This window comes from Melanerpes formicivorus, unplaced genomic scaffold (assembly GCF_026170545.1).
Source record: "Melanerpes formicivorus ecotype bairdi unplaced genomic scaffold, bMelFor1.0.p_v2 SCAF_19, whole genome shotgun sequence".
In the NCBI taxonomy this organism is placed as follows: Eukaryota; Metazoa; Chordata; class Aves; order Piciformes; family Picidae; genus Melanerpes; species Melanerpes formicivorus.
Genome location: NW_027142371.1, coordinates 14,608,458 through 14,636,339, shown reverse-complemented (window position 1 = coordinate 14,636,339; position 27,882 = coordinate 14,608,458). Strand labels below are relative to the sequence as shown.

General features: G+C 64.8%; 1 protein-coding gene across 4 annotated transcripts; it reads right to left on the bottom strand.

The window, feature by feature from the left end:
- Positions 1-579: 579 nt before the first annotated feature.
- BCL2L1 (BCL2 like 1) lies at positions 580-27,679 on the bottom strand. 4 transcript variants are annotated; one of them, XM_068150222.1, is made up of 3 exons: positions 27,495-27,679; positions 25,739-26,409; positions 580-1,093 (listed from the first exon to the last, which is right to left on the bottom strand). In XM_068150222.1, the coding sequence occupies exons 2-3, from the start codon at positions 26,297-26,299 to the stop codon at positions 956-958; spliced, it is 699 nt and encodes a 232-aa protein (XP_068006323.1). In that variant the 5' UTR covers positions 26,300-26,409; positions 27,495-27,679; the 3' UTR covers positions 580-955. The 4 variants fall into 4 exon arrangements, with proteins under 4 accessions (XP_068006323.1, XP_068006324.1, XP_068006321.1 ...); XM_068150223.1 differs by lacking the exon at positions 27,495-27,679 and adding an exon at positions 26,987-27,187; XM_068150220.1 differs by lacking the exon at positions 27,495-27,679 and adding an exon at positions 27,041-27,187.
- Between the last annotated feature and the right edge of the window lie 203 nt (positions 27,680-27,882).

Sequence of the window (27,882 nt, the reverse complement as noted above, 5' to 3'; positions counted from 1 at the left end):
CCTCTGCCTGCTGCCCTTTCGACCCCTCCCCAGCTCTGCTCCTTGCCCTGGCTCTCTGCAGAGACCCCCCCGCCCCGTGCCAGGGCAAAGCCTGCCCCCTCCCCTCTCCTGCCTTTGCCAGCAGGCACTGGGGGGGGGGGGGGAGGGCACACAGCGCCCCCCAGCAATCTACATTCAGAGGAAGAGGAGGGGGAGGGTCCCTCCGGACCGGGCACTGCCCTGGGCCTGCCCATCCTCCTCCCCTTCTGCTCCCAGCCCCCAGCAGCTGCTCTCTGGGCATAAAGGGGAAGGGGGGGGCACTGGAAGGGTGCCCCCGGCCTCTGCCTCTTTGCCCCCACACCCCAGGGGCGAGCTGAGGCCGGAGGAAGCAGGGACGGGGTGGGGATGCTGCCGGCAAGCTCCGTCCCAGCCGGCAGCCTGCACCGCCCCGGGGCGGGCTGCAGGGGGGCTGAGCAGGCTGGGGAGGGGGCGGGGGGAGGGACCTGGACCCTCGCTCTGGCTTTGAGGGGCGGGGGGGACGGGGGGGGGACACACACCTTATCTTAGTGCCACAGCTACACACACGCACGCACTCACACATGCAAAAATAAGTCTGTTTTATTCTCTTCAAAGTGATCTAGAGGACCCTGCGGGGCTGGGGCACCTCCTGGCCGCCCCCTCCCCCCTCCCAGCGCCGCCGCCGGCCTCTCCCCAGCGCTGGGGGGGCCGGGGGCTGAAGTGCTGCCTCGGTCTCAGCGCCCCTCAGACACAAGGGGAGAGGAGGTACAGAGGGGCTACGATCAAAGGAGCTGGAGGCAAACCGGGGAGAAGCTGCGGGGGGGGGCGGTGGGAAGGGGCTGCTCCCGCGCCCCCCGCCCCGGACCCTCCCCCCGCTCCCCCCCCTCGGTGCCGGTGCTCGGGAGCGGAGTGTAGTGGCGGCGGCGTCCCGGGGGCGGCAGGGGGCCACGGCCGAGGGTCACTTGCGGCTCAGCAGAGATCCCAGCAGGAGCACCCCGGCCACCGTGGCGCCGGTCAGGAGCCACTTGTTGAAGGTCTCCTGCCCCTTGCGCACCTCGGCAGCAGCATCGTTCCCGTAGAGGTCCACAAAGCGCTCCTGGGGCGAGAGAGGCAGCGGTCAGCGGGGGGCAGCAGGGCTGGCAGGGCTGGCAGGGGCTGGCAGGGGCTGGCAGGGCTGCAGGGGCTGGCAGGGCTGGCAGGGCTGCAGGGGCTGGCAGGGCTGCAGGGGCTGGCAGGGCAGCAGGGCTGCAGGGGCTGGCAGGGGCTGGCAGGGCTGGCAGGGCTGGCAGGGGCTGGCAGGGCTGCAGGGCTGGCAGGGGCTGGCAGGGCTGGCAGGGGCTGGCAGGGCTGGCAGGGCAGCAGGGGCTGGCAGGGCTGCAGGGCTGGCAGGGGCTGGCAGGGCTGGCAGGGGCTGGCAGGGCTGCAGGGCTGGCAGGGCTGGCAGGGCTGGCAGGGCTGCAGGGCTGGCGGGCTGGCAGGGGCTGGCAGGGCTGGTAGGGCTGGCAGGGCAGCAGGGCTGCAGGGGCTGGCAGGGCTGGCAGAGGCTGGCAGGGCTGGCAGGGCTGCAGGGCTGGTAGGGCTGGCAGGGCAGCAGGGCTGCAGGGGCTGGCAGGGCTGGCAGAGGCTGGCAGGGCTGCAGGGGCTGGCAGGGCTGGCAGGGCTGGCAGGGCAGCAGGGGCTGGCAGGGCTGGCAGGGCTGCAGGGCAGGCAGGGCTGCAGGGGCTGGCAGGGCTGGCAGGGCTGGCAGGGGCTGGCAGGGCTGGCAGGGCTGCAGGGGCTGGCAGGGCTGGCAGGGCTGCAGGGCTGGCAGGGCTGGCAGGGCTGGCAGGGGCTGGCAGGGCTGCAGGGGCTGCAAGGGCTGGCAGGGCTGGCAGGGCTCTGGGGTCAGAAGGGTCTCCCCCAACCAAAAGGAAAGCTGGGGGGCAGATTGCCTTGTGCCTCCTGGCTCTTGAATGACACCCAGAGGGGGCTGGGGGGAGCACAGGACCAGCCATGAGGGCAGGAGCTGCCAGGAAGGCTCTGCAAGGAGAAGCCCAGCAGGGCAGGAGCTGATCCCCTGCTGGAGGCTCTGTGGTGAGCAGTGCAGGGGGCAGGCATCACTGCAGGGGGTAGGCGGGGGGGGGGAGGGCAGAGAGGGCTTCCCAGAGCTGAACTGCTCCCAAACCCACCCCCCCTGACAGCCCTGTGCCCTTGCAGCGCCCGGGGGGCACGATGCCAGCCCGGCCTGGCACCTCGGGCTGCCCTGAGGACGGTGCTGGGGGTCCCCAGGCCGGGCAGGGCAGGGCAGGGCAGGGGCAGGGCAGGGCAGGGCAGGGAGGGCAGGGAGGGGCTCCCAGGGTTATCAGGGCCCAGCAGGGCTGGGGGCAGCTGGGGCTGGTGTGGGGGCACCTCCAGGCCCTCTGACCAGCAAGGCCCCCCCCAGGTTCCTGGTAAGGGAAGGCAGTTCCAGTAACTGGGCTGCTCTGGGAGGGCCAGAGATAAGCCTGGCCCAGGCTGTGTCACCCCTGGGGGGACAGGCAGTGACACCCCCCCCAGCCTGGCGCAGGCTGTGTCACCCCTGGGGACACAGGCAGTGACACCCCCCAGGGCCTGGCCCAGGCTGTGTCACCCCTGGGGACACAGGCAGTGACACCCCCCAGGCCTGGCCCAGGCTGTTGTCACCCCCTGGGGGGACAGGCAGTGACACCCCCCCAGCCTGGCCCAGGCTGTGTCACCCCTGGGGACACAGGCAGTGACACCCCCCAGCCTGGCCCAGGCTGTGTACACCCCTGGGGACACAGGCAGTGACACCCCCCCAGCATGGCCCAGGCTGTGTCACCCCTGGGGACACAGGCAGTGACACCCCCCAGGCCTGGCCCAGGCTGTGTCACCCCTGGGGACACAGGCAGTGACACCCCTGCCTGCAGGCTGCCCCCCCAGGCCTGCCAGTGCCTGTGCCCACTGCTGCAGGGCCTGGGAGGCCTCAGTGCCCAGCTGGTGCCTGGCAACCCCAGGCTCTTGGGGCTGCTGCCTTCCCCTTGCTCACACACACGTGGTGCCAGTCCCCCTGGCTGCCCCCAAACTGCCCCAGGCCTGGTCACAGCTTGCAGGGCATCTCCTCCCCTGGGCACACACCACAGAGCTTTGCCCCAGGAAGGTGGGCAGCAGATGGGCACAGTGGCACCCAAGGCACTGGGCCTGTTCCTTGGCCACAGGCTTTCTTTCCTCTGTGGGATCAGAATCCCAGCAGGGAGGGGTTGGAAGGGACCTCTGGAGCTCACCCAGGGCCAAGCCCTGCTCCAGCAGGGCACCCACAGGGCACCCCACAGTGCCCAGGGGGGGTTGGAAGCTCTGCACAGAAAGAGACTCCACAACCTCTCTGGGCAGCCTGCCCCAGGGCTCTGCTCCCCTCACACCAAACAACTTTCTCCTCCTGGCACCTCCTGGCTGCCACTCTGTGCCCATTGCTCCTTGTGCTGTCCACTGGGCACCACTGAGCAGAGCCTGGCCCCAGCCTCCTGCCCCCCAGCCTTAAACATTGATCAGCATGGTCAGACCCCCCCTAGATCAGACACCTGACCCCCCCAGGCCAGCTGTGCCCCTCAGCACCCCCTCTGCCCCACCCCAGCCCTTCTCTGCCTCCTACCAAACTGCCTCCAGCCCCTCCTGGCTCCCCCAGCTCCCTTCCACACCCCCTGGGCCTGGGGCACAGCACTGCTGCCACCCCCTCAGAGCCCTCCCCAGGGCTGTGCCAGGCGTCCCCATGGCTCCTGCCACCCAAACACAGCTGAGGGCAGCTCCCTTCCCACGGGGCCTGCCAGCTGGCACAGCCTCCCCGGGGCTGCCTGTGGCAGGGAGGGGCAGGGGGGAGGCTCACAGGCAGCTGGCACAGGCCACACACCAAGAGGGACCACAACCCCCCCGGGCCCAGGAGGGCTGCCAGGGGTGGAAAGGACCTCCCTGCAGGGTGGGCACCAGGCAGAGGGCTTCCAGAGCCAGAAGCCAGGGGAGGCAGCTGGGCAGAGCTGAGGCTGCTTTGTGCCACCCAGCTGGGCCCAAGGCTCTTCCAAGAAGCCTGGCTGGGAGCTGCTGCTTCTGAGAAAAGGAAGTTTGCTGCCCCACAGATAAATGGAGCCCAGGGCTGCCACAGCTATCAGCTGCCACAGCCAGGGCACAGCCAGGCCCAGACCCCTGCTCACCCTGCCCCTCTGCCACAGCAGCCTGCAGCTGGGGGGCTGCAGGGCAAGAGAGAGCCCTGAGCCCCCTACACCCCCCCACGCCCCTGGAGCTGCCCACAGCTCAGCCCCTGTACGACTGGCAGCCCAGAGGTGGCCCCTGGGAATGAGCAGCACAGAGGTGGCCCCTGGGGAATGAGCAGCCCAGAGGTGTCCCCTGGGAATGGCCACCCCAGATGTGTCCCTTGGGAATGGCCACCCCAGATGTGTCCCTTGGGAATGGTGATCCCAGATGAGGGGGAGTGGGAAGGCAGCATCCTCCTTCTCCTCCTCCTCCTCCCTGCTGGGCTGAAGGGCAGGGGCCAGCAGCCTGCTCGGTTCCCACACTGCTGCCTGGGGATTGGGGAGGGGAAGGGGGCAGAGGGAGGGTGCTTGGCTGCCCTGCACCTGAAGCCCAGCACCGATCCTGACCTCCCTGGCCTGCTGTTGGGGCTCTCAGGCTTGCCCAGACTCGTCCAGATATTTCTGGCCTCCCCCAAGCACCTTTATCTGGGAGGAAATACTTGGAATTCCTGAGGCAATCACAGGACCATGGCAGCAACAGCACAGTCATGTCTCAACAGCCCTCTCCCTGGCCTCCTTCCACCCCAGAGAGGCCAGAGGCCAGAGGCTGGCCAGGCCAGGCCAGGCTGTTCCCCAGCCGGCAGCCCCCACAGCCCCTTCCCCGCCCGGCACCGGGAGGATGCTCCGGGGCAGGCCAGGAGGAAGCAGTGAGGCTGAGCTGGGGACAGGGCCCTGCCCTTGCTGCTCCTCCCTGCCCCTCCCCAGGGGCTGGGGGAAGGAGCTGCTGGCTTCTTGCTGCAGCCTCCACCAGCACTTGCTGTCGGGGTGGGGACTCCCCTGCAGCCTGCCTGCAGCAGACAGAGTCACTCAGGGCTGGGAGGGACCCCAAGGCTCAGCCAGCTCCAGCCCCCTGCCATGGGCAGGGACACCCCACACCAGAGCAGGCTGCCCAGAGCCTCAGCCAGCCTGGCCTTAAACACCTCCAGGGCTGGGGCCTCAACCACCTCCCTGCACAACCCATCCCAGGGCTTCACCACTCTCATGGGGAAGAACTTCCTTCTCCCCTCCAGCCTCAATCTTCCCACCTCCAGCTTCAGTCCATTCCCCCTGGTCCTATCACTCCCTGAGAGCCTGAGCAGTCCCTCCCCAGCCTTCCTGTAGGCCACAATGAGGTCACCTCAGAGCCTTCTCTTCTCCAGACTGCACAGCCCCAACTCCCTCAGTCTGTCCTCACAGGGAGGTGCTCTCCATGTGGAGGTTCCTCAGGAGCTCTCCATGAGGAGGTTCCTCAGGGGCTCTCCCATCTGGAGGTTCCTCAGGAGCTCTTCATGAGGAGGTTCCTCAGGAGCTCTCCCATCTGGAGGTTCCTCAGGAGCTCTTCATGAGGAGGTTCCTCAGGGGCTCTCCATGAGGAGGTTCCTCAGGAGCTCTCCATGAGGAGGTTCCTCAGGAGCTCTCCCATCTGGAGGTTCCTCAGGAGCTCTCATCTGGAGGTTCCTCAGGAGCTCTCCATGAGGAGGTTCCTCAGGAGCTCTCATCTGGAGGTTCCTTAGGGGCTCTCCATGAGGAGGTTCCTCAGGAGCTCTCCCATCTGGAGGTTCCTCAGGAGCTCTCCATGTGGAGGTTCCTCAGGAGCTCTCCATGTGGTGCTCTCCAGAAGTGGGGATTCAGTCTCCAGCTGGTCCCCAGCCTGTGGCTGCAGTGAGGACCTGGATCTCCAGCCCCCACCCCCGGGGCTGGGCCAGGCAGGTTCTGCAGTGCCAAAGGCTCACAGTGGTGCAAAGGGCACTGCCAGGGGGCAGGCAGCGGGCAGCTCAGTGCCCAGAGATGACTCAGGACGCACAGGGAGAGGGAGGAGGGGAGCAGCTCTGAGCCAAAGTGTTGTGTCCCAGGTGGGGGAGCAGGGCAGCCAGGCAGGAGGGCTGGAAGCAGGAAGGGGAAGCTCCAGCCTGGGGCTGCTGCTGGTTTCATTCAGCAGTGCAGCCCGGGGGGGGGGGCAGGCAGCAGATCCCATTCAAGGAGAGTGCAGCACAGCAGCTTCCTCTTTCGAGATCAGCCTCAGCCCTTGGGGAAAGAGGATTCAGAGCCACCCAGCCACCAGGGCAGGTGAAGGAAGCAGATGTGGGGCATGGATCCCCAGCTGGGCTCCTGTGAGCGGAAAGGGGAGGAGGGGCTGGCTGCTGGGGAGGGCAGAGCTGGGGGGCTCAAAGCTTCCCTCAGGCTGGAAGGTGAAGGGCTGGAGGTCACTGGAAGCTCTGAAAACCAGCAGAGAGGAGCCAGGCTGCACCAGGAACCATTCACGGTGTACCAGTGGCCCTCGGCGGGGCTTGGACACAAGGACTCCGGCGGCAGGAGGAGCAGCAGAGCTTCCCCACGCCCCTAAGCCCTCCCAGCACAGCCCTGAGACCCCCAGGCAACCGGCTCAGCGCACACAAACCACTTCCCCAGCCCAAGGCCTCCAGGGGTTGGCTCTCCCAGCCCTCCCGCAGGACGAGCCCGCAGCATCCCCAGGCAGGGAGGAGGGGGGCAGGGCTCTGCCGGGCAGCAGCCGGGGCTGCCAGCCGGGGCTCAGGGCTCTGCCCCTGGCACACCTCCCACGGCTCCAGCCCTGCTGCTGCTGAGAGCATCAGCACCACCCCAGGGCCAGCGGCAGAGCCATCCGGAGGGCCAGACCTCGCTTAATGAGAGGCTGGGGAGGGAGAGAAGGAAGGCGGCGCCGGCAGCTGGGGCAGCCCACGACAAAGCCCTGAGCTGCAACCTGCTCCCGGAGCCCCGCCGGGCTGCCAGCTCACCACGGGGCACTGCCATATGGGAACCTGCGGGAGGAGCCCTGGGGAGGGGCTGGGGGGAGGGGGGGAAGGCAGCTGGGACCTTGCAGAAGCAAAGAAAACAGCAGAACTCCCAGAGGCTGCTGCCAGGATCCTGCACAAGCAGCCCTGGGGGGGCCCTGAGCGCTGGGGCAGTGGAGGAGACCTCCTGGAAGGTCTCCCTCTGCCCTCACAGACCACAGAGCTCTCAGGGTTGGAAGGGACCTCAGGGATCAGCCAGCTCCAAGCCCCTGCCATGGGCAGGGACACCTCACACCACAGCAGGCTGCTCACAGCCACCTCCAGCCTGGCTGCAAACACCTCCAGGCAGGAGGCTTCCACCACCTCCCTGGGCAGCCTGTGCCAGGCTCTCACCACCCTCCTGGGGAACAACTTCTTCCTTCCTCACATCCAATCTGAGTCTCCCCACTTCTAGTTTGGCTCCATCCCCCCCAGTCCTCACAAGTCCCTCCCCTGCTTTCCTGTAGCCCCTTTCCCCCCCACCCCCAGCCCTGTCTGCAGCCCAGGCCCTGCAGCACAGCTGCAGCCCCCAGCCCCCCAGCACAGCTCACAGGATAGGGACCGGGGGGCAAGGTGGCCCTGAGCGGGGAAGCCAAGGCAGGCTGCCAGCCGAGGCAGAGGGCTCAGAGCTCCTCCAGCTGCTCAGCCTCACCCCGCTGGTGCCCGCAGCAGCCCGGGCTGCCTCGGGGGGAGGGGGGGGTGGGGAAGCGGCTGCGGGGACTCGGGGAAGGGAAGGGGCTCCGGGGAGGGGAAGGGGCTCCGGGGAGGGGAAGGGGCTCCGGGGAGGGCGCAGCCGCAGGTGCAAAGCTCCAGAGACGCAGCTCGAAACTGTTATGCAAATGGTGAGCTCCAGGGAGGCAGCTGCTGCTCTCCATGACAATGGCAGGGAATGCCACCGGCCCCACGGCCGCCCCACGGCCGCCCCACGGCCGCCCCCGGCCTGCCGCCAGCTGCTGGGCTGCCTCGGGGGGCGCTGGGGGGCTGCCCTCGCCCAGGCTCCAGGGCTCTGCTGCCAAAGAAACCCGAGGGATGGAGCCAGCAGCTCCACAGGGCTCATCCAGTCAGCACCTCCCCTCCTTGCTCCCCTCTTGGCCACCCGAGGCACAAGCTGGGGGGGGTGGGACCCAGCCACGGGGTGGTGAGACCCAACCATGGGGGGGTCAGAGTGAACTGTGGGGTGGTGAGAGTGAGCAATGGGCTGGTGGGAGTGAGCCACGGGGGGGTGAGAGTGAGCCATGGGGTGATGAGAATGAACTGTGGGGTGGTGGGAGTGAGCCATGGGGGGGTGAAAGTGAGCCATGGGCTGGTGGGAGTGAGCCACGGGGTGGTGAGAGTGAGCCATGGGGTGATGAGAGTGAACTGTGGGGTGGTAGGAGAGCGCCATGGGGTAGTGAGAGTGAGCCATGCATGGGGTGATGTGACCCAGCCATGGGGTGGTGGGAGTGAGCCCTGGGGTGGTGGGAAGCTGGTCCTGGGACCCCAGCCCAAGAAGCCTATGGGGCTTCCCCCCAGGGCAGGCCAGAGCCAGCTCTTCCCTGAGCAGAGCCAAGCCCTGGCTGCACATCCCAGCCCAGCCCTCCCCGCGGCAGCCTCCTGCCAGACTGGTTCCATCACCAGCTCCAGGGAACCCGCACTGACCCCAGGCTGCTCAGCACCATTCCAGCCTTTCCCAACGAGATGAAAGGGGCTCTGGTGACAGCTGTGACCCCCCCGGGCCCTGCCCCTGCCCCTGCCCCTGCCCCGGGAGGCTGCAGCGCGGGAGGCAGGGCTGGGAAGTGCTCTCTTCCCCTCTCTTTCTCTCTCTCTCCCTTTCTCTCTCCCTCTCTTTCTCCCTCTTCCCCTCTCTTTCTCTCTCCCTCCCTTTCTCTCTCTCTCCCTCCCTTTCTCTCTCTCTCCCTCTCTTTCTCCCTCTTTCCCTCTCTTTCTCCCTCTTCCCCTCCCTTTCTCTCTCTTTCTCTCTCTCTCCCTCTCTTTCTCTCTCTCTCCCTCTCTTTCTCCCTCTTCCCCTCCCTTTCTCTCTCTTTCTCTCTCTCTCCCTCTCTTTCTCTCTCTCTCCCTCTCTTTCTCCCTCTTCCCCTCTCTTTCTCTCTCTCTCCCTCTCTTTCTCTCCCTCTTCCCCTCTCTTTCTCTCTCTCTCCCTCTCTCTCTCTCTCCCTCTCTTTCTCCCTCTTTCCCTCTCTTTCTCTCTCTTTCCCTCCCTCCACGCCAGCAATGTGCTGAAACGCTGCTGTCTGCTGGGGCTGGGGCGGGTGGGGATGACTAATCCACTTGCATCCATCTTTCATCAGGAGCTTCTCCCTGGAGCAGGCAGGCTGAGAGCTCCTGACGGTGCCGGGGCCGGGGGGGTGGCTGGCAGGGGAGGAGGAGGAGGCACAGAGCAGAGCACAGGGGAGGGATCAGCACCTGCTGGGAAGGGATTGTTTGCCACAGGGCATTCAGGGAGGAGGGCAGGGGGAGAGGATGGGCTCCGTGCCGCTGCTTCCCCCCAGCAGACAGATGGTGTCTGAGCCTTTGTGCGAGGGGCTCGCCGGGGGGCAGGGGGAGGCTCCTGCTGTCACCTTCCCCTTAGCTGCTGCCCACCCTGCCAGCTTCAGCGGCTCACGGCAGGGGCTGGGCTGGAGGAGACCTTAAAGACCGTCTGGTTCCAAGCCCCCTGCCCTGGGCAGGGACCCCCCCCCACTGAAGCAGGCTGCTCACCCAGGCCTCAGCCCTGGAGGGTTCTGAGGCCAGGCTGGATGTGGCTCTGCCCTGCTGGAGGGGTCCCTGCCCGTGGCAGGGGGGCTGGGACTGGCTGATCCTTCAGGTCCCTTCCAGCCCAAACAATTCTGACCTCTAGGGAGGAGGCAGCCACAGCCTCCCTGGGCAGCCTGTGCCAGGCTCTCCCCAGCCTGCCTGGGAAGAATTCCTTCCTCACCTCCAGCCTCAGTCTGCTCTCTTCCAGCTCACAGCCCCTGCCTCCCATGCTGTCACTCCCAGCCCTTGTCAGAAGTCCCTCCCCAGGCCCTGGGAGGCTGAGCAAAGCCTCAGTTTCACCTTGGCACTGCTGCCTGTCCCAGGCCCCACAGCTCCTCTGCAATCCTGCCCTTGTGCAACCCTGGGCAAACCTGCCCCCAGGGGATGTGCCCTGCAGCCTCCTCCCCTCCTGCTGCCCTCAGCCACTCTGCAGGTGGCACCAGCCTGGGTGGCAGTGCTCTCAGCTGGAGGCCAGGGAGGATCTGCAGGGAGGGAGGGTCCTGGCCAGCCTGGGCAGTGGGTTGAGGTCACTGGGCTGAGGTTCAAGCAGGCCAAGGGCTGGGGCCTGCACTTGGGGCACAACAACCCCATGGATGCTCCAGGCCTGGGGGCAGAGTGCCTGGAAGCTGCCTGGTGGGAAAGGACCTTGGGGGCTTGGGTGAGAGCAGCTGAGGAGGAGCCAGGGGGTGCCCAGGTGGCCAAGGAGGCCACCAGCAGCCTGGCCTGGAGCAGCAATGCTGTGGGCAGCAGGAGCAGGGCAGGGACTGTGCCTCTGAGCTGGGCTCTGGGCAGGCCACAGCTGGATCCTGGGCTCAGGTTTGGGTCCCTCACTCCAGGAAGGACACTGAGGAGCTGAAGCATGTCCAGAGAAGGGCAGGGGAGCTGGGGAAGGGTCTGGAGCACAAGTCTCAGGGACATGAGGAACAATCTCTCCCCCTTGAGGGTTGCCCAGGCCTGGAGTCTCCATCCCTGGAGGGGTTTGTAAGCTGTGGAGCTGAAGGCCACAGTTTAGTGGTGCCCTGGCAGTGCTGGGCTAAGGGTTGGGCTCAACACCCTTAAAGGTCTTGACCAACCATCCTGTGGCTCTCAGCTTAGCCAGGGGCTGAGCCATGGGATGGCAGCAGCAATCCCTGCCCCTCAGCTGCACCAGGAGCCTTGCCCCCAGCCCTCCCTGCAGGCAGCAGCACTGCAGGCAGCAGCACTGCTGCCAGAGCCCAAGGCAGCGAGGCTGGCTGCAAGGACAGTCCCCAGCTGAGGGGGAAAGGACACCCAGGCCTCCCATCTCCACCCACTGATCCTCCAGCAGCCCAGAGGAGCTGCAGCCAAGCCCTCCCCACTTCCAGCTCAGCTCAGGAGGCTGCAGGAGCTCTTACATGCCACTTGAATGAGGACAGAAGGGGAAAGGGTGGAGGAGCAGGAAGAGGAGGAAGATGTCCTCATTCTGTTTTCACTTCCTGTTAGCCCACATGAGATCTCAAATGGTTCAGGGCCACCAAGTGCCCTGCAGCAGAGTCCTCCTCTGAGTGGAGAGGACGAAGCAGCCAGCAGCTGCTGCAGCACAGCACAGAGAGGAGACCTGGGGCTCTGCCCTGGGCTCCTCCAGCCCTCTTGGTGCATCAAATGATCACTGCCTGCTGCACTGCAAGCCTCTAAATGAGGTCAGTAGCTCCAATCAAAGCTATTAGCTCCCTGGGAAGCTCAAAGCCCTGGGGAGCTGTGGCATGATGGGATGGAGGAGCTTGCAAAGCCCTGGCCGTGGAGGATGTGCAGGGATGGGGACTCCACCTCTGCCCTGGGCAGCCTGGGCCAGGCCTGGGCAGCCCTCAAGGGGGAGAAATTGTTCCTCATGACCAACCTGAACCTCCCTTGGAACAACTGGAGGCCATTTCCACTTGTCCCTCCTGGGTGCACAGTGCCACCCCCAAGAGAGAGGCTCCTGCCCAGCTCTGCCCATCAGCCCAGCTCCTGCTCAAAGCTCTGCCTGCTGCCAGCTTGGCAAGGTTTGGAGTGTTGGACTTCAGCAAGCAGCTGGCTGGCTGCAGCAGGGGCAGGAGCCTGCTCTTTGCTCTTGGCCAGCTGCAGCACAAAGACCACAACTGCCTCAGCTTCCCCCTGAGCTCAGGAGCAGGGCTGTGAGCTGGGGAGCTCTGGGTCCCTCTGAGGTCATCACATCCAACCTTCCACCCAACACCTCCAGGACCACTAAACCACCTCCTGGAGTGCCACATCCACCTGCTTCTTGAACCCCTCCAGGGATGGGGGCTCCACCATGCCCCTGGGCAGCCTGGGCCAGGCCCTGACCACTCCTGCAGGCCAGAAGTTCTTCCTAATATCCAACCTGAACCTCCCCTGCTGCAGCCTCAGGCCATTTCCTCTTGTCCTGCTGTTAGGTACTTGGAGGAGGCTAACATCAGCCTCACACCAACCTCCAGGCTCAGGCTGAGCCCAGCCCCACAGCACCAAGCCCAGCTCAGGCTGAGCCCTGCCCCACAGCACCAAGCCCAGCTCAGGCTGAGCCCAGCCCCACAGCACCAAGCCCAGCTCAGGCTGAGCCCTGCCCCACAGCACCAAGCCCAGCTCAGGCTGAGCCCTGCCCCACAGCACCAAGCCCAGCTCAGGCTGAGCCCTGCCCCACAGCACCAAGCCCAGCTCAGGCTGAGCCCAGCCCCACAGCACCAAACCCAGCTCAGGCTGAGCCCAGCCCCACAGCACCAAGCCCAGCTCAGGCTGAGCCCAGCCCCACAGCACCAAGCCCAGCTCAGGCTGAGCCCAGCCCCACAGCACCAAGCCCTGCTCAGGCTGAGCCCAGCCCCACAGCACCAAGCCCAGCTCAGGCTGAGCCCAGCCCCACAGCACCAAGCCCAGCTCAGGCTGAGCCCTGCCCCACAGCACCAAGCCCAGCTCAGGCTGAGCCCAGCCCTGCTCCCACTGGAGGCTTCTCATCCCCAGGGCTCATCTCCCTGAGCAGGATGCTGCTGCCAGAAGCCAGCCACTAATTGGATCTACTTAACTCAGAAGCTGTGCCTGCAGCCAGAGCTGCAGCAGAAGCTGGAGCAGGAAGGAGGCTAAAATCAAGCAGCTCTCCCTAGGGCACCCACACAGCCCCCTGCCACTTCCCTCCTGGCAGGTACAGCCCAGTCCCCTCCCTCTGCACACTGAGTGAAGGCAGGGGCAAGTGGTGGTGGGGTGAGGAAGCAGCCCCAAGCCCCCTGAGTGTGCTGCAGGGGCAGAGAGAGCCAGCAGGATGCTGTGCTGCACCACCAGCAGCCATGCAGGAGTCTCTGTCCCACTCTGCTCAGGCCACACCTGCAGCACTGCCTGCAGCTGGGGTCTCTGCTGGACCCAAACAAGGTGTGGACCACAGATCCAGGATTCTGGGCTCACAGAGCTGTGATTCCATGATTCCAGGATCACAGATCCAGGATTCTGGGCTCACAGAGCTGTGATTCCATGATTCCAGGATCACAGATTTATGACTCCATGATTCTAGGACCACAGATCCATGATCCTGTGATCACAGCTCTATGATTCCATGATTCCAAGATCACAGATTTGTGACTCCATGATTCCAGGATCACAGCTCCATGATTCCATGATTCTAGGATCACAGATCCATGATTCCAGGATCACAGCTCCATGACTCCATGCCCACAGGAGGCCAGGCTGCAGGGCACCTCCAGGATCACCTTGCTCCAACCTCTCTGTGCTCAGCCTGCTCCCAGCAGCAGGGGGGGCAGGCAGCCAGGCAAACCACTGCCAGCACAACACTCCCACACAGTCCCCACGGCCTCCTCTCTGCTGAAGGCTTCTGAATCCTTCTTCCTTCCTTCCTTCCTCCCCTCCCTCTCTACCCTGCAGGCAGGCAGCAGTGCACTTGGGTTTCCCATTAAAGAGGATCCTGAGAGACAGCAGCACTGGGCTGCTCCACGTGAGCACGTGGCCAGGAGAAGGCACAGGCAGCTGGAGCTCTGCTGCTGCAGGCAAGTCCTCCCCAGCACTGCTCAGCCCTTCCCTGATGCTTTGGGCTTGGTTGGGTTGGGTTTTTTCCTCCTGATTTTTTTTTTCCCCCTAACTAAATTAAACACGAGGAGAAAATAAGCAAAGAGAAAACAAAACACCCCCCAAAAACAACCCCCCAAAAAACAACCCCCAAAAGCAAACCTCCAAAAGCAAAGCCCCAAAAATAGACCCCAAAAACTAAACCCCAAAAATAAACCTCCAAAAGCAAAGCCCCAAAAGCAAAGCCCCAAAACTAACTCCCAAAAATAAACCTCCAAAACCTAACCCCCAAAAACTAAACCTCCAAAAACAAAGCCCCCAAACCCAAAGCCCTCAAAACTAACCCCCAAAAACTAAGCCCCAAAAACAACCCTCCAAAAGCAAAGCCCCAAAAGCAAAGCCCCAAAACCTAACCCCCAAAAACTAAGCCCCAGAAACTAAGCCCCAAAAATAAACCTCCAAAAACTAAGCCCCAAAAACAAAGCCCCAAAAACAAAGCCCCAAAAACAAAACCCCAAAAACAAAACCCCAAAAACAAAACCCCAAAAACAAAACCCCAAAACAGAGCCCCCAAAACTAAACCCCCAAAGCAAACCCCCAAAAACTAAACCCCCAAAAACAAAGCCCCAAAACCAAACCCCCAAAAACTAAGCCCCAAAACCAAAGCCCCAAAACCTAAGCCCCAAAACCTAAGCCCCAAAACCTAAGCCCCAAAACCTGCCCCCCCAAAGCCAAGCCCCCAAACCCCCAAAGCCCAACCCAAAACACGACAGCAAACCAAACCAAACCAAACCACCCCCAAACCAGCCTAAAAATACTGCTAAAAGGAGAGGGGGAAAGACAAAACAAGGCAGCAATCCAGGCAGAGAGCGGTGCTGCAGCAGCACAAGTAGGTCACAGCTCCCCAGCCTGCAAGCGGTGCCGGTGGCTCAGCCCCCTCCAGCCCCCACGGGCAGCCCCCTGAAACCCACACCTGCTGCTGCCGAGGCAGCTGCAGCCATCTGCCAACGGCTGCCGGCAGCCTCTGCCCCCTGCTCCGCCTGCCCCTCCTGCTGCTCTGCCAGGGAGGAAGCCTCCTCCACACGGCCCCAACCTGCTGGGCACCGGCAGAGCTCCGCAGGGGAAGCACAGCCTGGGATCGCCTGGCAGGGGAGAGAGCCTTCGGCGCCCCGAGCCCAGCGGCCCCGAGCCCAGCGGCCCGCAGAGGGCTGGGGGCAGGGAGCTGCAGAGGGACAGAGGGGCTGTGGGGGTCTCTAAGATCATGGAGTGCAGCCCCCAGCCCAGAATGGCTGTGGGGGTCTCTAAGATCATGGAGTGCAGCCCTCAGTCCAGAATGGCTGTGGGGGTCTCTAAGATCATGGAGTGCAGCCCCCAGCCCAGAAAGGCTTTGGGAGTCTCTAAGATCATGGAGTGCAGCCCCCAGCCCAGAAAGGCTTTGGGGGTCTCTAAGATCATGGAGTGCAGCCCCCAGCCCAGAAAGGCTTTGGGGGTCTCTAAGATCATGGAGTGCAGCCCCCAGCCCAGAAAGGCTTTGGGGGTCTCTAAGATCATGGAGTGCAGCCCCCAGCCCAGCCCTGCCAGGGCACCACCAGCCCATGGCCCTCAGCACCACAGCTCCAAGGCTTTGCAAGCCCTCCAGGGCTGGGGACTCCACCACTGCCCTGGGCAGCCTGGGCCAGGCCTGGACAGCCCTCAAGGGCAAGAAATTGTTCCTCATGGCCAACCTGAACCTCTCCTGGGAACATCTCCTCTTGTCCTGTCCCTTGTTCCTTGGTAGCAGAGCCCAAGCCCCCCCTGGCTCCAGCCTCCTCTCAGGGAGCTGCAGAGAGCAATGAGGTCTCCCTCAGCCTCCTTCTCTCCAGGCTGAGCACCCCCAGCTCCCTCAGCTGCTCCTCCCCAGCCCTGCTCTCCAGACCCTTCCCCAGCTTGGTTGCCCTCCTCTGGACCTGCTCCAGCCCCTCAAGGCCCTGAGTTAAGCCCTTGGCATCCCAAGGACGATTCAGAGTGGGACTTCAGAGAGCATTGCCCCCAGACTCCCTTCAGCACATCCTCCAGGTGGGGAGGGGGAGGGGGGGTTGGGTTTCCCCTTGGCCAAGGCCAGGGCAGGAACCAAGGAGTGCCCTGGCACGGAGGGACAGCGCTTGCCTTTGATGCCTCCAGAGCCTGCAGTTAATCTTTAGTCACTCCAAACAATGGCTCTAAAGGTGACATCCCAGGCAGCAGGGGGAGGGGAAGGTGGCTGCCTTCCCGACACCCAGGGCAGGGCCACCAAGCACAGCTTCATCCTGCCTCTGGCGCTGTCCCCCTGCTATCAGGGCCAGCAGTGGGCAGAGAGCAGCTCCCGCAGCCCTTTGCTGGGCCCACAGCAGAAATCACTGGTACAGAATCCCCAAGCCCAGCAGGGAGGGCTTGGAAGGGACCTGTGGGGATCACCCAGGCCAAGCCCTGCCCCAGCAGGGCACCCACAGCAGCCTGCCCAGGGGCACAGTGCCCAGGGGGGGTTGGAAGCTCTCCACACCAGGAGACTCCACAACCTCTCTGGGCAGCCTGCCCCAGGGCTCTGCTCCCTCACACCAAACAACTTTCTCCTCATGGCACCTCCTGGCTGCCACTCTGTGCCCATTGCTCCTTGTGCTGTCCCTGGGCCCCACTGAGCAGAGCCTGGCCCCAGCCTCTTGCCCCCCACAGCTCCTTCAGCTCCTGCTGAGCATTGCTCAGCTCCCCTCTGGGGCTGCTCTGCTGCAGGCTCTCAGCCCCAGGGCTCTCAGCCTCTGCTCCCAGAGCTGCTCCAGGCCCCTCAGCAGCTCTGCAGCCTCCCCTGGGCTCTCTCCAGCAGCTCTCTGTCTCTCTTGACCTGGGGAGCCCAGAACTGGACCCAAGACCCCAGATGTCACCTCCCTAGGGCAGCACAGAACCTGCCTTGCCCTGCTGGCTGTGCTCTTCTCCATGCCCCCAGGACACCCTTGGCCTCCCTGGCTGTGAGAGCACATTGCTGCCTCATGGGGAACTCGTTCACCAGCACTCCCAGGTCCTTCTCCTTGGAGCTGCTTTCCAGCAGGTCAACCCCCAAGCCCCAGTCTGCAGGGGGCTATTTCCCCCTGGGGGCAGGACCCTGCACTTGCCGTGGCTGAGCTTCATGAGGCTCCACTCATCCTTCACCTCCCAAGTTCAGCAGCTCTGCAACCTTGCCACCACCTTCCTCCATCCCTTCCCTTCCCTCAGCTCCCTCTGGGAATTCTCTGGCATCACAGCCCCTGGGGCAGGAGCTGCTGAGACATGCTCCTGGCAGTGTCACAGTGGGACTCTGCTCCCAGCTGGCAGCAGCTTGGGGAGAACCAAAGGGGAGAAGCTTAAGCAGAGGCCTGGAAGCCTGGTGTCACCACTCAGCCTGTCCCCAGGCTGGGACACAGGCACAGCACTGCTCCCAGGAGGGGATCCTGAAAACCAACCACCCAGGAGCTCCATGGAGAACAGGCACAGCAGCCTGGACACCAGAGGCAGCTGCAGCTTCCAGAGGGGACAAGACAGCACAAGGCTTCCCCTGCTGCAATGGGAGAGGCCACAGGCAGGGCTCTGGGGGACCCTACCCCAGAGAGGGGCAGGAGGAGCAGAGCCAGCAGCTGTGGGCACAGAGCAGCAGGTTGGGTGGGAAGGGACATCTAAAGCTCACCCAGTCCAAGCCCCTGCAGCCCCCAGGGACAGCCCCAACCCCAGCAGGCTGCTCCCAGCCCCAGCCAGCCTGAGCTGCAGTGGTGCCAGGCATGGGGCAGCTCCCAGCTCCCTGGGCAGCCTGGGCCAGGCTCTCCCCACCCTCAGCACCAAACATTTCTCTCTTCTCTTTTTTCTCCAGCCTCAATCTCCCTCTTGGAGTCCAAACCATCTCCCCTTGGCCTGTCCCAACAGGCCCTGCTCAGAAGTCTGTCCCCAGCTTCCTGCTCAGCCTCTGAGCACTGCAAGGCCACCAGGAGCTCTCCCTGGAGCCTTCTCCTCTCCAGGCTGCACAACCCCAGCTCCTCAGCCTGGCTCACAGCAGAGGGCTCCCAGCCCTGCCATGGCCTCCTCTGGCCCTGCTCCCCCAGGTCCCTGTCAGTGCTGTGCTGAGGGCTGAGTGCTTGGGGTTTGTTTTGGGTTTTTTTCCCCTATCAGTTTGTTAATTATCTCATAAGTCCTTTTTTTTTTAAACAACTCTCTGATTGGAAGAGCCTCAGAGGGCTGCAGGAGCCTGAGTGCAGCTCCCAGGGGCTCCCCTGGGAGGGAAGGAAACCTTAGCCCCTTCTGCTGGAAGACCACAGGGTTAGGTGGGGTGCTCTGAGCCACAGGCAGGAGCTTTCCATTCCCAGTGCCTGCTCTGACCACAGAGAGCAGGAAGGTTATGGGACTGCACCTCACAGAGAGGCAGCAGGGGAAGGGAGGCAGGGGGAAGGGAGGCTGGGGAAGGGAGGCAGGGCCCCAAGGAAGGAGAAGCAGCAAATGGGGTGAGAAGGCAAGCCTGGCTGGGCTGGAATGGTGCTGGGCTAGCAGCAGGAATGCTGCTGGGGCGGGCAGGAAGCTGCAGTGGAAGTCATTCCAAAGGCATTTCCTGGAGAGCACTGCAGCAAAGCCTCCCAGGTCGCAGGCAGAGCCAGGAGCTGCCAGGGAGCTGCAGGCTGAGCCTGGCTCTGCAGCCACCACTCAGGGCACAGCTGCCCTCAGGGCTGGCTGCACCAGGCAGGACAGCCTGGGGGGTTGGAAGCTCTGCACACCAGGAGACTCCACAACCTCTCTGGGCAGCCTGCTCCAGGGCTCTGCTCCCTCACACCAAACAACTTTCTCCTCAGGGAACCTCCTGGCTGCCACTCTGTGCCCATTGCTCCTTGTGCTGTCCCTGGGCACCACTGAGCAGAGCCTGGCCCCAGCCTCTTGCCCCCCACAGCTCCTTCAGCTCTTGCTGAGCATTGCTCAGCTCCCCTCTGGGGCTGCTCTGCTGCAGGCTCTCAGCCCCAGGGCTCTCAGCCTTTGCTGCTCCCAGAGCTGCTCCAGGCCCCTCAGCAGCTCTGCAGCCTCCCCTGGGCTCTCTCCAGCAGTTCTCTGTCCCTCTTGACTTGGACAGCCCAGAACTAGACCCAGCACTCCAGATGTGTCCTCACCAGGGCAGCACAGAGTGGGGCCAGCAAGTGAAACCATTGGCTGCCACCTCCAAGGGGCTGAAGGGCAGCACAGCTGAGTGTGACAGCACTCAGGGCTCTGCCAAAGCTGAGCCTCTTGCACTCTGAGCCTCAGGGCATGCCAGCAGCAGAATTCCAGCCTGAGCTGAGCTCATGTTGCTCAAAACACTGAGTGAGAAGGTGTGAGGGCTGTGGGGCACCTGGGATCAGCTGGCTGAGGTGGGGGTGGTGGCAGGGCAGGTTTGTGCAGGACACCCAGGTGATGGCAGGGGGCCAGAAAGCAGCTGAGAGCTGCTCTGAGCTCTCAACCTGAAACCCTTGAGAAGGTTGGAGGCTGAGCTGGGATGCAGTCCCAGCTGTGCTCTGTCATATGACACAGGCTGAGTCATTTCCTATCATTCATGAAAAAAAAGGGGGGGGAAGAGGAAAAAAAGGGAAAGAAATGATTAAAAAGCTGGGAAATGAGGCTGCTCACACTGCCACCTTCCAGGGGCTTTCCCCAAAGACAGCCACAAGCTCCCAGCCCACTGCAGAGCAGCACAGCAGCCCCAGCCCAGCACGGAGCACACGTGGGAAGCAACTCAGCCTCCAGCCCAGCCCAGCCTGCCTGGGGTTCAGCTGGTGACAAAGGTGCTCTCTGCCTCCAGTCCTGGCCTGACACAGCCTCCCAGTGCTGGTCCCCACCTCACCCCCTCCCCAGAGGCAGCCCCTGGCCTCCCTGTGCAGGGAGCAGCCTGGCAGCTCAGCCTGGACGCAGCTCTCAGGCCCCGGAGGGTCGGGGCCGGGCAGCAGCCCCTGCTCACCTCCCCCTCTCCAGCAGGCTGAGCAGGGTCACCACACCTCTGCCTGCCAGGCTCTCTCCCATCACCCTGTGCTTCCCTGCCCCTGCTTCCCTCCCTCTCCCTCCCCAGGTTTCTGCCCCCTCCAGGGCTCAGGGTTTGAACTTCACGGCTAACAGAGCCTGCTCCCGGCCAAAACGACTGCCCCAGAAGAGCCTCCTCTGTGGCCCTGCTGGCTCGCTGGGGCAGCAGCTCACTCCTGCCTGGCCACCAGATGCCCCCCACGGGTTGCTGCCATTGGTTTGCTCAGTGCCAGGCTGCAGAGAGCTGGGGGGGGAGGGGGCAAAGCAAAGCAGGGCCAGGAAACGTGACCAAATCCACCCATGCCAGCGCTGCAGAGCCAGATCTACCATTTCCTCCTTCCTCATCAAGGCTTTCTCAAGAAAGCTGCTGCAAGCCCAGCAGGCAGCACCCCCCCAGGCCCCCCCAAAGGCAGCCTGCCCCCCGCAGCCGTCCCCTGCTGGCCTTTGTTCCCCGGGCAGGGAAGGAGGCAACTCCCTGCCTGCCGCAGCGCTCCTGCCCCTGCCCCCTGCCCCCTGCCCCAGGGGCTGGCCTGCAGCTCTCCAGGACACAGCCCACCCTGCTCCCTGCCAGGCAGAGCTGCAGGACAGGCAGCCCCCCCAGCAGGGCCTGCCTGCTGCCCCCCCCCCAGCAGGACCTGCCTGCTGCCCCCCCCCCCAGCAGGGCCTGCCTGCTGCCCCCCCCAGCAGGACCTGCCTGCTGCCCCCCCCCCCAGCAGGGCCTGCCTGCTGCCCCCCCCGGCAGGACCTGCCTGCTGCCCCCCCAGCAGGACCTGCCTGCTGCCCCCCCCCCAGCAGGACCTGCCTGCTGCCCCCCCCCACCAGGACCTGCCTGCTGCACCCCCACCAGGGCCTGCCTGCTGCCCCCCCCAGCAGGACCTGCCTGCTGCCCCCCCCCGGCAGGGCCTGCCTGCTGCACCCCCCCCCAGCAGGACCTGCCTGCTGCCCCCCCCCCAGCAGGGCCTGCCTGCTGCCCCCCCCCGGCAGGACCTGCCTGCTGCCCCCCCAGCAGGACCTGCCTGCTGCCCCCCCCCAGCAGGACCTGCCTGCTGCACCCCCCCCACCAGGACCTGCCTGCTGCCCCCCCCCCCAGCAGGACCTGCCTGCTGCCCCCCCCCCAGCAGGACCTGCCTGCTGCACCCCCAGCAGGACCTGCCTGCTGCACCCCCCCCCAGCAGGACCTGCCTGCTGCACCCCCACCAGGGCCTGCCTGCTGCCCCCCCCCAGCAGGACCTGCCTGCTGCCCCCCCCCAGCAAGACCTGCCTGCTGCCCCCCCCCCAGCAGGGCCTGCCTGCTGCCCCCCCCCAGCAGGACCTGCCTGCTGCCCCCCCCAGCAGGGCCTGCCTGCTGCCCCCCCCCCCAGGACCTGCCTGCTGCCCCCCCCAGGACCTGCCTGCTGCCCCCCCTGGCAGGACCTGCCTGCTGCCCCCCCCCCACCAGGACCTGCCTGCTGCCCCCCGGGGAGAGCCTCTGCCCGCACGGGGCAGGCCGCAGCGGCTCCGGGGCGCCCAGGGGAGCTCCCTGGGCAGAGGGTGGCAGGGGAGGGATGGCTCTGGCACAGCCAGGGCAGGCTGCTGGCACCTTCCTCCTGAGGGAGAGCTGGCAGAAGGCCAGCAGTTTTAACACTCACTGAATGGCTTGGGCTGGAAGGGACCTTTAAATGTCACCCAGTCCAAGCCCTGCAGCCCCAACCCCAGCAGGCTGCTCCCAGCCCCAGCCAGCCTCAGCTGCAGTGGTGCCAGGCATGGGGCAGCTCCCAGCTCCCTGGGCAGCCTGGGCCAGGCTCTCCCCACCCTCAGCACCAAACATTTCTCTCTTCTCTCCAGCCTCAATCTCCCTCTTTGGGTTCAAACCATCCCCTCTTGGCCTGCCCCAACAGGCCCTGCTCAGAAGTCTGTCCCCAGCTTCCTGCTCAGCCTCTTGAGCACTGCAAGGCCACCAGGAGCTCTCCCTGGAGCCTTCTCCAGGCTGCCCAAGGCCAGCTCTCTCAGCCTGGCTCACAGCAGAGGGCTCCCAGCCCTGCCAGCACTGCTGTGGCCTCCTCTGGCCCTGCTCCACCAGGTCCCTGCCTGTGCTGTGCTCAGGACTCCAGGGCTGGCCCCAGCACTGCGGGGAGGTGTCTCAGCAGAGCAGAGGGGCAGCATCCCCTCTCTCCACCACACTCCTGGGGATGCAGCTAAGACATCCAAGGAGCTCCAGCTTGGCCTCTACCACAGGCTGGCAGCAGCCAGGCCTTTTTGTTTCGGGTGGCTGGCAGGGTGGATTCCTCCCTCCCCCTCTCCTCTTCCCCCCCCAACTGTGGCCTTCACCATGCTGCCTGCCTCCCCCTCAGCTGCCAGCAGGCCCTGAGCAAGGAGGTTTGAAGCCCTGCTCAAGGCTAGAAGGGGAGAGCCAGGCTGCTGCTGGGGTGGGAGCCCCAGCCACCGGCGGCCTTCAAAGGCAGAGCTGCTGGGTGGGTCAGAGCCAGGCAGAGTCCTGACCCTTCCTGAACAAATATTTGCTCCAAACAATTCACTGGGAGGCAGACATGCATAAAAAAACAACAACCCAAGCCCCCCCCATAACAGATAGCAATAATTGAAGAGGCTAATCCCTGCTGCTGGCTGAGGGGGTGGGGAGGGGAAGCTGAGGGAGCAGAGGGAGGGAGGGAGGGAGGTTATTTCATTCCCCACAAGCAGGGAGCAGTGATTTTCCACCAGTGATTTAATCTAAATCCCCCAGAGAGTTCCTTTCCAGCACACAGAGAGCCACAGAAGCAGGCTGCATTATGGCCTGGGTCTCCAGGATACAGCCCAATCCGTCACCAACAGCAACAGCCACCCCAGCTCCCAGCCCTCCTCCATTTCAGCACTGCCTTCCCAGCCTCAGCTCTGGCTTCAGGAGCCAAAGCCAACGGCAGAGGGAGAGGGAGGAGGAGGTGGTGGGGAGAAGGAACTCAGCGCTTGGCCAGGAGGTTATCTGCAGGACGGAGAGAGCTGAGGAGAGGCACGCAGGAGCCTGGCTGAGGTGGCCACCAGGTCCCCACGGCAAGGCAGCTCCCTGCCCCTGCAGCCCCACCCAGGCTGAGCCCCAGGCCGGCTGCATTCCTGGCATTCCAGCACCCCGTGGGAAGCAGCTCACCGGCCCGGCGGCACTCCTACCTTGTGCGCCGTCCCTGGGACCCCTCCTGGCTGGGGGCATCTCCTGCAGGACCCCCTCCTGGCTGGGGGCATCTCCTGCAGGACCCCCTCCTGGCTGGGGGCATCTTCCCTGGGACCCCCTCCTGGCTGGGGGCATCTCCTGCAGGACCCCCTCCTGGCTGGGTGCATCTTCCCTGGGACCCCTCCTGGCTGGGGGCATCTCCTGCAGGACCCCCTCCTGGCTGGGTGCACCTCCTGCAGGACCCCCTCCTGGCTGGGTGCATCTTCCCTGGGACCCCTCTTGGCTGGGTGCACCTCCTTCAGGATCCCCTCCTGGCTGGGTGCACCTCCTCTGGGATCCCCTCCTGGCTGGGTGCATCTCCTGCAGCATCCCCTCTCCATGGCTGCACCTTCTGCAGTCCCATCCCCCTGGGTGCATCTTTCTCAGGGTCCCCTCTCCCTGGCTGCACCTCCTCTGGGATCCCCTCTCCCTGGCTGCACATTCTGCAGGATCCCCTCCTGTCTGGGTGCACCTTCTGCAGGATCCCCTCTCCCTGGCTGCACCTTCTGCAGCATCCCCTCTCCCTGGCTGCACCTTCTGCAGGATCCCCTCTCCCTGGCTGCACCTTCCCTGGGATCCCCTCTCCCTGGCTGCACCTCCTCTGGGATCCCCTCTCCCTGGCTGCACCATCTCCATGTCCTCAGCATCAGGCAATGGGAAGCTGGGGAGCTCCACAGGACTCAGGAGGGTGCAGAGGCACAAAGCAGGTCTCAAAGGTCCCTGCCTCTCCTCAAGATGCAGGGGGGCTGCTGATGGACCACGAGATGATCCTTCTTTGGGGACCTTCTCACCAGGGGGACCTTCCCTAAGGTGCCCAGCATCAGGCATGAGGAGATCCTGTGCCTCTCTTCATCAGGAGGAGCAAGGAGGTCCCTGCCCCCTCCTCAGGACGAAGGAGCTGCTGATCGAGCAGGGCATAAAAGGGGCCGAGAGAGGCCTGAGCTCAACGGCACACCGAGGAACCAACTCCCCACCGTTCAGATGCTAACGAGTGACAGCAGGAACCCTCCCCACCGGGCACGGGGGAAAGGTTAGAGCAGCAGGGGAGCAACAGAGATGCAGGAGCAAAAGAGAGGAAGGGAAGCAAAACCCAGCCCAGCAGCTCAGCCATCTGCAGGTCAGAGCCCTGCCGCTGCCGGCGGCCCCGCCGGGCCGGACCCGGCATTTCAGGAATGCTTCCTGCAGAAATGCTTATTCATGGTAAAACCTCACACCGGGAGCTCACTGGGGCAGCTGGGAGTGCTGCTCCCTGCCAAGAAGCAGCTGCAGGGTTAGCAGCTCCCCGATGCAGAGGTTACCTCCCCCCCCCCGCCAGCACAACCTCAGCACCTGGCTCCCGCCACGCCAGCAGCCCACCCAAAGGGATCTGCGGTGGGATTCAAGCAGAAGGCAAAGCCCTCTGCCTCCAGAATGCAGAAGTAGCCCTGGCCCCCACACAGCCCAGCTTGGAGAGGAGGAAGCTGCACTCCCTGCTGTTAAATGACACCAGGAGCATGCCCCAGAGCTGGAAGCAGCAGCTCGGGTGACATTAGGCTCTTTTACGTAACGCCCAGGGAGATGGGGAAGAGACAGAGGGGGAGAAGGAGCCAGCTGAGCACAGACTGCATCAGCAGGCTGGCCTGACCCTCTTGAGCAGAGCACCAGGAGCCCAGAGGGAAAGGCCACACACCCTCCACCTCCCTGCAAGGTCTAGCACAAACATCACAGGGAGCTCCGGTTCGACCGGCCCCACGGCCTGCCTGCAGCGAGGGAGGACACAGAGCAGCCCTCCCCAGCAGGGAGCAAGCTGGCCTAGTGCAGGGCAGCCCTGCCAGCACCAGCAGGGCTGAACCCAGGTGGCTCTAGTGCAGGGCACCCCTGTCAGCACCGGCAGGGCTGAACCCAGGTGGCTCTAGTGCAGGGCACCCCTGTCAGCACCGGCAGGGCTGAACCCAGGTGGCTCTAGTGCAGGGCACCCCTGTCAGCACCGGCAGGGCTGAACCCAGGTGGCTCTAGTGCAGGGCACCCCTGCCAGCACCAGCAGGGCTGAACCTTGATGATCTTCCAAGGCTCCTTCTGACTCAAACCATTCTATAGCTCTCTGAGGACACAGAGCAGCCCTCCCCAGCAGGGAGCAACCTGGCCTAGTGCAGGGCATCCCTGCCAGCACCGGCAGGGCTGAACTTTGATGGTCTTCCAAGGCTCCTTCCAACCCAAAGCATTCTATGACTCTATGAGGACACAGAGCAGCCCTACCCAGCAGGAAGCAACCTGGTTTAGTGCAGGGCATCCCTGCCAGCACCATTAGGGCTGAACCTTGATGATCTTCCAAGGTTCCTTCTGACTCAAACCATTCTATAGCTGTCTGAAGGCACAGTGCATCCCTCCCCACCGGGGAGCAACATGGCTTAGTGCAGGGCATCCCTGCCAGCACCAGCAGGGCTGAACCTTGATGATCTTCCAAGGTTTCTTCTGACTCAAACCATTCTATAGCTCTCTGAGGACACAGAGCAGCCCTCCCCAGCAGGAAGCAACCTGGCTTCGTGCAGGGCACCCCTGCCAGCGCCAGCAGGGCTGAACCTAGGTGGATCTAGTGCAGGGCACCCCTGCCAGCGCCAGCAGGGCTGAACCTAGGTGGATCTAGTGCAGGGCATCCCTGCCAGCGCCAGCAGGGCTGAACCTAGGTGGATCTAGTGCAGGGCACCCCTGCCAACGCCAGCAGGGCTGAACCTAGGTGGCTCTTCCGAGGTTCCTTCCAACCCAAAGCATCCTACGGCTCTGTGAGGGAGGGGAGTCCTTACCCATCCGCCATTCTCCTGGATCCAGGGGTCTAGGTGGTCGGTCAAGTAGGTGGTCATCCACGAGACAATGCGCCCCACCAGTACCCGCATCTCCTTGTCAACGCTCTCCACGCACAGGGCTCCCCCGAAGGAGAAGAAAGCCACGATGCGGCCCCAGTTCACTCCATCGCGGAAGAGTTCGTTCACCACCTGCTCAAAGCTCTGGTAGGCCGTGCCCAGGGTGATGTGGAGCTGAGAGGTGAGGTCGCTGAAGGCCCGCCGGTACCTCAGCTCGAACTCGTCCCCCGCCTCCCTCAGCGCCTGCCTGACGTCGGCCGCCTGGACCACCTCGCGGAGCTGCAGGCCGCTGCGGCGCAGGGCGGCGCCGTTGGGCGCGTGGCTGGCGGGAGGGTGCCAGGAGGGGCTGCCGTTGAGGACGCCGTCCAGCCCGGCCCCCTCGGCCGCAAGGTCAGTCCTGTTCTCATCCTCCTCCTCCTCCTCCAGCTGGCTCCAGCTGTACCCCTTCTGCGAGAGCTTGTAGGACACAAAGTCAATCACTAACTCCCGGTTACTGCTGGACATTTTCACACCTGGGCCGCCCTCAATGAGTCCATGGTCCGGCGCAGAAGCAGACAGCACCTAGCAGCTCCAGGCTCCGCTCCTCTTCCCCGCGACTGCTGGCAACATCTGACCTTTGCACGGACAAACGGCAGAGGAGAGAGGCCAGGAAACGGTTAACGCCGCAGCTCTCAGGCGCACCCGTGCCATTAACGCCGACAGCTCATCGCTAGGCTGAGCTCAGCCCGCAGCTTTACGCCCAGGCTCGGGAGCACCGGATTGAAGCCAGACAGAGAACCGGCTGCAACCCCCACCCCAACCTCCCGGGAAACCGATCCCGAGCCCCAGGGGATCCCCCACCCCGGGCTCGCATCGAGCCACTTCAACCCCGGGGTCTCACCGGGTGCAGGCACCGCCTTGCAGGCCGGCTGCGGGCCGGGCCGGGGCGGAGGCGGCTCTCGCTCTGTTAGAGCTACGGGCCGGGTAAACCCGGCGGCAGTCCGCCAGTCCCGGAGCGCCGCGGAGGCGGAGGCAGCACCGCCCCCGCCCCGCCCGTTAAAGGGCTCGGCTTCCCCACCCCCATCCCCCTCTGCCGGCATTGCCCAACCGCAGCCTGCGGAAGCCAGCAGGTAGCGTTGCCCAAGGCTTACGGTAGCCCCAGGAGGGGCCCGGTGTGACGGTAAACGCGGCGCAGCTTCCCCGCCCCCCAACCTCGCAAATCCCGGGGGTGAACTGGGCCGAGCGCGCCGCCTTGCACATCCTCACCACGGGCAGCAGCCCGGGGCCTCCCGCAGCTCTTGGATCCCCGCCGACAGAGGGGAACGGAGAGAATAAAAAGCTGAAAACCGGCAAGTTCTCGCCAGCGGGGCCAGGCTCGGCCGTGCCCGGTGCTGCCGCGGGCCGGCCCTGCGTTCTTACGGAGCGATGCTGGTCAGAAGCTGTGGTTGCAGGCGGGCCGGTGACGGGCCGAGCCGCAGCGGCAGGGCGGGCGGGCGGCAGGGGGCGGCCTGCCCCGGGGCCACCGAACCGCCCCTCGCGGCCACCGTAGCGGGGCGGGGCGGCGGCACGGGGCCCGCACACGAGGGCCGTCGCTGCGTCCACCCCCCACCTTCCAGCCAATCACCCGCCGGGAGAACCCCGAGGAGGCGGGGCCCAAAAGAGAAGTCTCCTATTGGGTAAACCGCGCGTCACTCGCGGCCTGCCCCACTCCGCCCCTCACCTCAGCGGCCGGTGGAGGGTCCGAGTCCTTCCCACCCCAGCCCCGTGGGCCCGGCTAGCAGCGACGCCGCGGGGAGTGGCCGGGAGCCCCGCCGGGCCTCGGCCCGTTCAGCAGTTCCCGGCCTCCTTCCGCATCGCTCGTCAAACGGCAGCCGCGCTGCTGGGCCGCGCCGGGGGGGTGCGGTAGGGCGGGAGGGGGCGGGAGGGGGCGGTACGCATGCGCAGTGCAAGGAGAGGCTGGGCGGGGAGCAGCCGGGGGCGGAGCGGGACGGGCAGGCGCAGAACCATCGCTGTTAGTGCGCAGGCTTGGAGGAGCCGGGTGGAGTGTGGGGCTGTAGCGCCCCCTGTCTACCACGGTGTTCGGAGCTCTCGATAGGGTCTGTTGAGCA